Genomic DNA, 12,405 nt, shown 5'->3' with positions numbered 1-12,405 from the left:
AGCAGCAGCAGCAGCAGCAGCAGCAGCAGCAGCAGCAGCAGCAGCAGCAGCAGCAGCAGCAGCAGCAAATACCTTTTCCGTCGAGGAACTCCCCCAGCTGCCGGGACTGGACTGCTCCCAAGAGAGAAAGATGAGGAAGAAAAGTGTTGGAGTTTTGGGCAGCTTTGGGGCGCGCCTCATCGCCTGCGGGGTGTACGTACACCCGAACACTGCAGCTTTTCGAAAAAGAAACTTTTATTTGCTGCCCCGAAAAGCCGCTTTCGAGGCCTCTCGGGGCCAAGCCATAGTTCAGGGGATAGCAGCAGCAGCAGCAGCAACAGCAGCAGCAGCAGCAGCAGCAGCAGCAGCAGCAGCAGGAAGAGGAGTGCGCAGGAAGGGCGTGGGCGAGCACTTGGAAATGCAATTTCTCGGCTTCGGCGGCGGCGTTTGGGGCCCCAAAAAGACAAATTAAGTTTAAATGGATTTAATTTAAATATTTATTTTATTTCATTTCCTTAAAAGCGGCAAAAGAGGCGAAAAAAGTGCAATCTGAGGGAAAACCCGCGGAGCGCCCGAGGTGACTCACCGCCCAAGGCGACGAAGACGCGCTGGTAGAAAGTTTCTTGCATTTTCCCCTTTTTAAATCGAATTTCGCAATTAAATGAATTTATTTCTTCTTTTTTGGCTTTTATTTTTCATTTTTTCCGCAAAAAAAGAGACTTTGGGGCCTCGCTGAGCAGCTCCGACACTGCAGCAGCACCGGCGCGCCGCCCGGTGGTCAGGCATTCCGGCCGCAGCCACTTCGGCCTCTTTCACGCGACTCAGCCTTTGAAAACCAATTTAAATGCATTTATTTAATTTAATTTATTTATTTTATTCATTTTATTTATTTCAAAAAGAAAAAACGAAAAAAAACGGCAGTCGGTGGTGCTCTTATTTCAATTTTTCGTCTGCGGTGTCTGCACACCCCAGAGCCAGACCACTCCAATCAAAATAATGCCATTTGAAGTGAAATCAAACAAAATAATGCCATTTAAATTCAAATTATTAACAAAAAATGCCATTTAAATTCAAATTATTAACAAAAAATGCCATTTGAATTCAAATTATTAACAAAACAATGCCATTTAGGGTTATTTTTGCCATTTTCCCCTTCACCGAATGTCTTAATGGCATTAAATTGAGCTACAAAGCAAACCAAAGTCAAATTCCGAAATAAAAAAAGCCAAAAAAGTCTTAAATTGATATAAAAGAATTGACTTTTTGGCTTTTTGCAAAATCCCGATAAATACTTTTGAAGAAAGACTCAAAAATGCAAAAACTTTGTTTTTTATTTAATGCCACAGACCCAACTCAAAAACATTTCAATGAGTTGGCAGCTGAGCGGCTCGCAGCCAGTTAGGGTTTAGGGTTTAGGGTTTAGGGTTTAGGCTCTAGGGCTCAGGGCCTAGGGTTCAGGGTTTAGGCATCGAAGATTTGCTGCTGCTGCTGCTGCAGCAGCTGCAGCAGCTGCAGCAGCATATCTGAATTGAAATACAATATATATAATAATATAGATAATATGCTGCAGCAAAAGTGAAAGAACAAATAAATGCATTTAAATATAAAAGCTTAAAATGGAAAATAAATTAAAATAATTAGTTTCCCCTTTACAACTAAGTGCTTCCTAGCATTTGCATTCATGTAACAGCAGCGTGCATGCAGCAGGACAGGAGCAGCAGCAGCAGCAGCAGCAGCAGCAGCAGCAGCAGCAGCAGCAACAGGAGCAGCAGCAGCAGCAGCAACAGCAGCGGCAGGGGAGGGGCTAGTCAATTGACAGGGGCCGGCCGGCATCAACAGCCGCCGCAGCAGCAGCAGAAGCAGCAGCAAGAGCAGCAAAAGCTGCAGCAGCAGCAGTAGCAACAAGAGCAGCAGCACTGCAGCAGCCTTGCAGCAACAGCAGCAGCGATAAGGACAGCAGCATTGCAGCAGCAGCAGCAGCGATAAGGGCCGCAGCACTGCAGCAGCAGCAGCAGCGATAAGGACAGCAGCACTGCAGCAGCAGCAGCAGCGATAAGGGCAGCAGCACTGCAGCAGCAGCAGCAGCGATAAGGGCAGCAGCACTGCAGCAGCAGCAGCAGCGATAAGGGCCGCAGCACTGCAGCAGCAGCAGCAGCGATAAGGGCCGCAGCACTGCAGCAGCAGCAGCAGCAATAGGGGCAGCAGCACTGCAGCAGCAGCAGCAGCGATAAGGGCAGCAGCACTGCAGCAGCAGCAGCAGCAATAAGGGCAGCAGCACTGCAGCAGCAGCAAAATGCACTGCAGCTGTTTGCAAGTTTCTTTTGTTTTGTTTTAATTGGCAAATAAATAAAATTGAAATATTTTTATTTTTTCATTTAAAAGAAACTTCCAAAAATGGCAGCCCCTCAGCAGCAAAAGAAGCAGCAGCAGAGGCCCTTCTAATGGCATTTATAAAAGAAATAATATTTAGTTTGAATTGTCAATAAAGTGGCCAAAGGGTGCATTTGGCTGCAGCAGGAACAGGCCTTGCTGCTGCTGCTGCTGCTGCTGCTGCTGCTGCTGTTGTTTTGCGCTGCTGCTGCTGCTGCTGCTGCCGTTGCTGTTGCCGTTGCTGTTTTGCGCTGCTGCTGCTGCTGTTGCTGCTGCTGCTGTTGCTGCTGCTGTTTCACTTGCCGGCCTAGCAGGTACCGCTGGACATTTTAGCCCCTTGTTGCTGCTGCTACTTCAGGTGCTGCTGCTGCTGCTGCGCTGCAGCAGCAGCAGCAGCAGCAGCAGGCGTACTTAGGCGCCTCCTCTCCAGAGCAGCAGCAGCAGCTTGGCTAGAAGGAAAAGGCCGATGCAGCTGGCAGCAAGAAAACAAACGAAATAAATATCAAAAGGGGCTTTTGAATCATTACCAAAGTAATCAGCAGCAGCAGCAGCAGCAGCAGCAGCAGCAGCAGCACGCGGGCGGCTGCTGCGTCTAGACACCCCAAGCGGCTGCGGCAACTCCGTCGAGCGCCGCAGGGGGAGCCGCCAGAGAGCCTTCATGGGGTTAAAATGGTATTTTTTGGAAACTATTTGTCGAAATTAAACAAATAATAATAAATTTGCAAACAAAAAAGGTCAAATTTGCAAAGAAATCCGAGAAAAAGAAGAAAACAGCAGCAGCAAGCAGCAGCAGCCACCGCCGCAGCAGTCCGACGCCTCGCAGCAGCAAACCAAATACTTCGCTGCTTTTCTTCTTTTTTCAAAAAATAAAACTTTATTTTTAATTATATATTTAAATTTATGCAGATAAAGACTTAAAAGAGGTTATTTCGTCACTTTAAACTGCAGCAGCAGCAGCAGCAGCAGCAGCAGCAGCAGCAGCAGAGCTCGAAGGTCACCTGCCGCGATCTTCCAAGCCCCGGCACTGAATTTAATGAAATCGTCTGTTTCTTTTCATTTAATTCAATTAATTTAATTTATTTTAATTAATTTTAATTAAATTTATTACTTTTAATTCATTTAATTCTCCTAATGAAGACAATTCCACTTGTGACGCCCATTCCGCTTGCTCATGGCGTAGGTCACTCGACCCCTGCAGCCCATGCTGCTGCTGCTGCTGCTGCTGCTGCTGCTGCTGCTGCTGCTGTTGCTGCTGCTGCTCTTTTGCTGCAGTAATCAGCAGCAGCCTGAGCCAGTACGAAGGCCCGAGCAGCACCTGAATCACTAGCTAGCAAAAGAACTATTTATGAAGATCTAAAGATCTAAATAAACACTTCAAGAATTAAATTAATTATTTATTTATTTCAATTATAAATCATCTAAACATTCCAAGTCTTCAGGATCCCAAAGATCTGGGGCCTCCTTTCCGCCACCCCCAGGCCCCGCAGGCCAGTACCCTCCTGCGGGGCCCCCGGGGGCCCCCGGGGGGCCCCCATGGGTCCCCTGGGGCCCCCCGGGGACCCCAGTTAAGGGCCCTTGGGGGGCTCCCCAGGGGGCCCCCTGGGGGGCCCCCTGGCCTCCTGGGGGCCCCGGCTGGTGCTGGGGGCCCCCCATAAAGTACATACTTTGCGAGACACAAAACTGAGTGCTGGGTGGGTTTAAGGGCTGCTGCGATAGGGCACAGCCGGGGGGCCCCACGAGGGGCCCCCCGGGGGGCCCCTGGGGGCCCCCAGGGGGCCCCTCGGGGCCCCCGGGGGGCCCCCCTACACAAATGAACTCCTCTTCTGCAGCTGCGCTGGCTGAGGGCAAACTGCTGGCAGAGGCCCCTGGGGGGGAGTTGGGTTTTTCTTCTTCTGGAAAAAGAAAAAGAAAGAAATAAAGTGGAATTTATAAATAAAAGGAATAAAAGAGCTTCAAATGGGCTTTTAAAGGAACAAAAATGGAAATAAATTCGCAAAAAAGTATTTCAAAAATCATTTTGAAAAAAGCGATTCAACAGAGGCCGCCACTTCGGGTGTACGTACACCAGCGGCGGCGAACAAGCAGCCACTTTGAAACGGCGATTGAGCATTATAATGAATAAATAAATTAAATTTATTTATTTATTTAAATAAATAATTAATTAAATTAATTAATTCAATTTATTAATTCAATTTAATTCCAATACCTCGCAATAAATGGACCAGACGATTCTCGCACAGAAAGGCCCGCACCTCCGACACAAACAGCTGCCCGTATTTCTGCAGCTGCAAAATAAAAATAAATAAATAAATAAATAATAAATAAATAAATAAATAATAAATAAATAAAAAATAATAAATAAATAATAAATAAATAATAATAAATAATAAATAATGATAAATAAATGAGTAAAAAATATAATAATGAGTTGAATATATTAACTGGCAATAAACGCAAAGCAAAGAACCAGCGCATGCAGCAATTTGCAAATTTAAATTTGCATTTAAACTTTAAAAACTTTTATTTATTTTATGTTAAATTGCATTCTTTAAAATATATTTATAAATGACAAATGTGCCTCAAAATATATATATATATAAACATATATATGCATATATATACAGAAATAAATAAATAAATATATAAATATATAAATTCATATACATATATACATGAATATATTACTTGTTTATAATATATATATATGTATATATATATATATATATATATATATATATATATATATATATATATATATATATATATATATATATATATAATTGTATATATTTCTGCATATTTATATATGCACATATGAGGACTAAAGAGAAATAAATCTGAATTAAAAAAGCAAAAAAAGGCATTTTGAATTATTTTTTTAATTTTTATTTTTCTCACTTTCTTTTCTCCCTGCAGCCCTTTGAACGGCAGCTGCTGCAGCTGCTGCAGCTGCCGCAAAGTTGAAGGAACATTTTCCACAATTGCTTCCAAAGCTGCATTTGTTGCAATACTTTTCGTAGTTTTCAACTTCAGTCTTTGCGCCGTTTCCTCCCGAACTCTCATTAGTCTTTTCCGCAAACTTTCCGCCAAATCCGGGTTCAGGGGGCCCCCGGGGGCCCCCCGGGGGCCCCCCCGGGGGCCCCCCCCCTGCACCCCCTGGGGGCCCCCTGGGGGGCCCCCAGGAGGCCCCGAGGGGCCCCGCCTGTTGGGGGCCCCTGCAGAGCCCACTCGCATCCTTTTGGGAGGGCGGGGGGCCCCCTCATTCAAGGCCCCCCCCTGGGGGCCCCCCTGGGGGCCCCCCTGAGGGCCCCCCTGGGGGCCCCCCTGGGGGGCCCCCCCAGGGGGGGCCCCTTGGGGGGCCCCCCTGGGGGCCCCCCCCTGGCGCCGGGGGGCCCCTGTGGGGGGCTCGTCGAAAACGATTTGTTGGATTTCTTTTTCTGCAGATTCTGGATTTAATCCCAACTCAACATAAGCACTAAAAGATCCTTGTTGGTTTGAAGAGGGGACACAGCGCTCCCACAGAATCTGAATAAAAAGAAAAATAAATAAATGAATAAATAAATAAATAAATAAATAAATAAATAAATAAATAAATAAATAAATAAATAAATAAAGATTTAAAGATAGTGCGAGAAGATGAACGGAGTAAAGGCAGGTTCAGGGAGATGAAGGGGGTGAAGGCAGAAGCAGTCAAAAAGAGTCTACCCTAAACCCTAAACCCTAAACCCTAAACCCTAAACCCTAAACCCTAAACCCTAAACCCTAGAACCCAAAAGCAATAAACTCACTTTATGAATAACCAACAAATGCAATAAACGCGAAGTGGCCGCCTGTGTCCAATTGGCCCTTTGGAGACAGCCAAATTGTGGGGCGAGGGCGAGGGGCCCCCACGGGGCCCCTTGACCTTCCGACCCAGTAATGCATCTCTTAGCGTTGGGAGGGTCAGGCGAAAAGAGGGAAAGTTGGATCGAATGTAACGAACAAGAGAAACAACCTTGAAAGAAAAAACAAAAAGAAATAAATAAATAATTCTAAATAACTATTTTTAATTTAATTCCTAAAGTGGAAAAGTAATTAGAGCTGGTAGTTTGAAAGAAAACGAATTCAGAGGCACCCGAGGATGCCCGCCCTGCAGCTCAAAACCCTAAACCCTAAACCCTAAACCCTAAACCCTAAACCCTAAACCCCACAATGGGCAACCCTAAAGAAAGCCCTAAACCCTCCACCCTGGACCCTCCACTCAGCAACCCAAAAAGCCCTCAACCCCTGACTCTGACCCTTAAACCCTAAACCCTAAACCCTAAACCCTAAACCCTAAACCCTAAACCCTAAACCCTAAACCCTACAAACCCTAAACCCTAAACCCTAAACCCTAAACCCTAAACCCTAAACCCTAAACCCTAAACCCTACCTCAGCGACTAAGTGGCCGCAAGGGACCACAATGGGTTTAATTGATTTTCTTCTTTTGCAATTATCACATTCTGTCAAACACTCTCCCTCAAAAGTCTCTCCGAAGTGCTGCGGGTAAAAACACAAAAAGTCCATTTATCAAAAAACCCTTCTTGACAAATTCAACAAACAATTTACAAAAGCTCCTTTTGGCTAGCTGGCTGACTAGCTAGCTGACTAGCTAGCTGGCTAGCTGGCTGACTAGCTAGCTGGCTAGCTGGCAATCTCAACAACGAGCTAGCTAGCTAGCTAGCGAGCTAGCTAGCTCGCTAGCTATCTAGCCAGCTAGCTAGCCAGCTAGCTAGCCAGTAAGGCTAAGTCAAGATATCTGAGTACCCTCAAAATGAAAACTCTTCTGCACTCAGCCAGCCAGCTAGCTAGCTAGCTAACTAGCTAGCTAGCTAGCTAACTAGCTAGCTAGCTAGCTAGCTAGCTAGCTAGCTGGGCGCAGTTAAGACATCAGATTACCCTCAAAATGAAAACTCTTCTGCATTCAAAAAGCTCTTCGCAGTACTGCAGCATTACCAACAAGTTCATCGCGTTTTGCTGCTGGGGGCCCCCGGGGGGCCCCTGGGGGCCCTCCTTGCTGCTGCTGCTGCTGCTGTAGTTTCTTCCTTCGCTGCAGCCGGGCAAAAGGACTCGCAGCAGTGTGGCCAAGCAATGGCTAGCTAGCCAGCTAGCTAGCTGGCTAGCTGGCTAGCTAGCTGGGGGGTGGACTGGATGGCTAGCTAGCTAGGGGTGAGCTGGCTGGCTAGCTAGCCACCTGTGTGTGTAGCTGCCCATCTATATAGCTGGCTGGGTAACTAGCTGCCTAAGTGGCTAGCCAGCTAGCTAGCCAGCTAGCTAGCTAGCCAGCCAGCCGGATGGCCAGCCAGCCACCTACCTATCTAGCTAGCTAGCTAGCTAGCCAGCCAGCAAGCTACCTAGCCAGCCTGCTAGCCAGCTAGCTAGACAGCTAGCTAGCTAGCTAGCTAGCTAGCTGTTGGGATCTCGAATTAAATGCAAAGTCCACACCTGTTGTTTTGCATTAGAAAGCTCTGGCGCTGTTTGTCGTGGTAGTCGTAAAGAAGAAGACAGTGAGCTTCTTCGCCGTCTCGCCCAGCTCGCCCCGACTCCTGCGAGGGTTTAGGGTTTAGGGTTTAGGGTTTAGGGTTTAGGGTTTAGCAAGGGGCACGCGCATGCAGCTTCCACTCTCTCCCTACGCCGCGCCTAAGGGTTTAGGGTTTAGGGTTTAGGGGGTAGGCCCGTGCATGCAGCCTTCAATGACTCCCACACCGCGCTTTAGGGTTTAGGGTTTAGGGTTTAGGGTTTAGGGTTTCTCTGACCTGGTAGAAGTTTTCCAGAGACTTTGGCATTGCTGTGTGAATTACAAAACGAACATCTTTTTTATTAACCCCCATTCCAAAAGCCAGAGTTGCAACAATTACCTGAGAAGAATCCAAAACGAGGGTTTAGGGTTTAGGGTTTAGGGTTCGAAACGAGGGTTTAGGGTTTAGGGTTTAGGGTTTGCGGGAGAGGGATGGGGATTCAGAATCAAGTCCTAACCGACCCAGCAAAACACTTCTGAGCTCTCGTTCAGGAGGCAACCAAAACCCTAAACCCTAAACCCTAAACCCTAAACCCTAAACCCTAAACTCTAAACCCTAGAAAGCTAAGTAGACTCTTTAAATTCCAGAAACAAATAACTGCCGTTAGCGAAACCCACATAAACCACTCGAGAAACTGAGCCTTTGTTCCAAACGCCAAAACAAAATGCCAAAAACCCTAAACCCTAAACCCTAAACCCTAAACCCTAAACCCTCACTTTGAACTTACTCATTGTCCATTCTCTTTGCACTTTTTCTCTTTTTTCCGCCCCAAGCTTCCCAGGCAAAGGGCCTCTACCCCTAAGCCCCAAACCCTAAACCCTAAACCCTAAACCCTAAACCCTAAACCCTCACTTTGAACTTATTCATCATCCATTCTCTTTGCACTTTTTCTCTTTTTTCCGCCTCAAGCTTCCCGCGCAAAGGGCCTCTACCCCTAAACCCCAAACCCTCAACCCTAAACCCTAAACCCTAAACCCTAAACCCTAAACCCTAAACCCTAAACCCTCACTTTGAACTTATTCATCATCCATTCTCTTTGCACTTTTTCTCTTTTTTCTGCTTCAAGCTTCGCGTGGTAAAAAGCTGCAGATACACCTGAATCTTCGAGGCCCTCCGCCACTTTTTCGCAATCTCTTTGACTCAGACTAAAATGAAAAATAAAACAAAATTGAAATTAAATTAATTTAATTAATTTAATTAATTAAATTAAATTAATTAAATTAATTAAATTAAATTAATTAAATTAATTAAATTAATTAAATTAATTAAATTAATGAAGATAAAAGGAATAAAAAGGAGACAAAAAGAATAAGAGGAAGTAAAGGAAACAGGAAAGGATGAACTGGACAAAAAGGAATTTAAAAAGAAGTTAAAAAAATAAAAATTTGAAAAAGAAAAATAAAAATAAAAAAGAAAACAATTCAAAAATATTAAAAAGCAAAAAAAACAAAAAAGACAAAAAAAGAGACAAAAAGAGATAAAATGAATTTAAAAATAAAAAGAATTTAAGCAGAAAAAGTGTAAAGGGAATTTAAAGGAATTGAAAAAGAATTAAAAGAAATTGAAAAATACAAAGAAATTCAAAAGAATGGGAATTAAAAAGGAATTAAAAGAAGTAAAAAAAGAATTAAAAGAAATTAAAAAGAATAAAAAGAAATTGAAAAGAATTAAGAGAAATGAAGAAGAATAAAAAGGAATTGAAAAGAACAGAAAGGAATTAAAAAGAATAAAAAGGAATTAAAAGGGAATTAAATGAAGTTAATAAAAAGAGATTAAAAGAAATTGAAAAAAGAATTAAAAGAAGTAAATAAAAAAAGAATTAAAATGAGAAAAAATATCACAAGAGGGTAAAAGGCACAAAAAGGATAAATTAGCTTATTCCTTTTATCTTCAATTATTTAATTAATGTAATTAATTTAACTAATTTAATTGATTTAATTAATTTAAATTAATTAATTTTAGCAGAGGAGATTAAAAACGTAAAGGAAAAAAGAAATAAAGAAACAAACAAAATTTTAATAAAAAGAAAAGAAATAAAAGAAATAAAAGAAGTAAAAAAACAGAATAAATAAATAAAATAAATAAATAAATAAATAAATAAATAAATTAATAAAAAGGAAGAAGACAAAACAAAAAAGAAAAAGAAGAAAGGAAAAAATAAAAGTAGAAAATGAAAACCCGAAAAATAATCAAAAAAGCAAATTATTTATTTGATTCAATTCAGTCCAATCTAATTCAACCAGATAAAACGAACTAAATTAAACAAAGTAATTAATTAAATTAATTAAATTAAATTAATTAAATTAAATAAATTAAATTAAATTAAATTAAATTAAATTAAATTAATTAAATTAAATTAATTAATTAATTACCAATAAACAATTCCCGAAAGTCCTCGAAAGTTTTGCAAAATTATTTCTGCCACTTGCTGAACAGCGCGGTGTCTTTGTTTGGGAATTACTTCATATCTGAATTTAAAATAAATCATTTTAATTAATTTAATTAATTTAATTTAATTTAATTTAATTAATTTAATTAATTTAGTTAATTAATTAATTTAATTAATTTAATTAATTTAATTAATTTAATTAATTTAATTTTTTAACTTAATTACTTTAATTTAATTTAATTTAGTAATTTAATTAATTCAGTTTAATTTATTCCTTTAATTAATTCAATTAATTTAATTTAATTTGTTAATTTAGTTAATTAAATTTAATGCATTTAATTTAATTAATTTTTTAATCTAATCAAAATAAATAAATAAATGGCAAATAAGTGGCAAAAAATTAAAAACAAGAAATGATAAAAAACAAATAATAAAAATAATAAACCGCTAGTCATTACACAACAGATAAACAAACAATTGATTTAGCAACAAATACAAAATTAATTAGGGTTTAGGGTTTAGGGTTTAGGGTTTAGGGTTTAGGGTTTAGGCTTGGGGCGGTCCAAAGAGCGCCAGAAAAGCCAAAAAACAGCGAAAAAAAGCCCTCTAGCTCCCCACTGAGGGCTTAGGGTTTAGCGCCTAGGGTTTAGGGTTTAGGGTTTAGGGTTTAGGGTTTGGGACCTGAGGTTGGGGCGGTCGAAGGAGCGCTGGAAAACCACAGGGTTTTTCATTTGGAGCTGCTGCAGAACATCTTGAAGAACAGAAACTGTTGCTGTTGCAGTCAAAGCAGCAATAGGCACATTGGGGAATTCTGAAACACAAAACAAACATACTCCCTTTTAGGGTTTAGGGTTTAGGGTTTAGGGTTTGCGGACGCTTGCGCGTTCTGCCAGGGACCAAACACAACCAAACGCACTTCTAGGGTTTAGGGTTTAGGGATGCGGGGGATTCTGATGGGAACAAACCACCAGGGTTTAGGGTTCAGCAGTAGCAGCAGCAGCAGCAGCAACAGCAGCAGCAGCAGCAACAGCAGCAGCAGCAGCAACAGCAGCAGCAGCAGCAACAGCAGCAGCAGCAACAGCAGCAGCAGCAAACACGAATCCCAAAGAAAGTAACCATGGAGCGAAAAATCCAAAAACGCGCCAAAATGAAAAACCCTAAACCCTTTCTAAACCCCCAAAAGTCCAAACCCTAGAATAACAAAACCCTAAACCCTCCAAGTTCTTTTAAAACCCCAAAAACCCCATTGAAAGGATTTTTGAAAACCCTAACAAATCAACAAACCCTAAACCCTTTTTAGTTGTTTTAAATTTGCAAAAAGCTTTCAAAAATAATTTTGAAAACCCTCAAATAACCGCTTTTCTTCAAAACCCTAAAACAACCACAAACCCTAAACCCTTTTAAAACCACAAACTCCCCCAAAAGTCATTCTAAAACCCTAAAACCACCAAAAAACCCTAAACCCTTGTCAAATCCACAAAACCCTAAACCCTAGAATAACAACAACCCCACCGCTTCTGATTCTTGAGAATAGTGGGGCCTGAAGCCTCTTATGGAAACCCCAAAACACGGCCAAACCCTAAACCCTTTTTTGTGGTTTTCAGCTCATTTAAATCCAAAAAATCACCAGAAAAGCCCATTCGAAGCCCCCAAACTACCCCAAAACCCTAAACCCTAAACCCTAATTACTAAACCACAAACCCTACCAGTTCAGGTTCTTCTGAGTTGGGAATCATCGGGCCTGAACTCTACCATGAAAACCCTCATGTATCAACACCCGCTAAACCCTTTTTTAGGGTTTTCAGCTCATATAAATCCAAAACCACCCGGAAAAAGCCCATTCGAAACCCCGCAACCACCGCAAACCCTAGCCCGCAAACCCTAAACCCTAAACCCTAAACCCTACCCGTTCGGATGCGCTTGAGCTGGGAATAGTCGGGCCGGAAGTCGGGGCCCCAGTGGCTCACGCAGTGGGCCTCGTCAACTACAAATCTTTTCAAAGTCCCTTTTTGGTTCAAAGAGTGCAGCAAAGAGCGAACGGATTTGCTGCTGCTCAGCTTCTCAGGAGTCAGGAACAGCAGCGGCACGCTCAAACCCTCGCAGCGCCTGCAGCAAACCCTAAACCCTAA

At 42.2% G+C, this 12,405-nt stretch overlaps 1 protein-coding gene across 1 annotated transcript; it reads right to left on the bottom strand.

The window, feature by feature from the left end:
• Positions 1-3,756: 3,756 nt before the first annotated feature.
• On the bottom strand, positions 3,757-5,583 carry ENH_00062200 (hypothetical protein, conserved; the record flags this gene model as incomplete). Its single annotated transcript, XM_013577179.1, has 3 exons — positions 3,757-4,241; positions 4,556-4,628; positions 5,248-5,583. The coding sequence occupies 3 exons, from the start codon at positions 5,581-5,583 to the stop codon at positions 3,757-3,759; spliced, it is 894 nt and encodes a 297-aa protein (XP_013432633.1).
• Positions 5,584-12,405: the final 6,822 nt, after the last annotated feature.

Source organism: Eimeria necatrix, genomic scaffold (assembly GCF_000499385.1).
Source record: "Eimeria necatrix Houghton genomic scaffold, Enh_scaff548, whole genome shotgun sequence".
Lineage (NCBI taxonomy): Eukaryota > Apicomplexa > Conoidasida > Eucoccidiorida > Eimeriidae > Eimeria > Eimeria necatrix.
The sequence above is the reverse complement of the archived record's forward strand: the minus strand, read 5'-3'. Positions and strand labels throughout refer to the sequence as shown.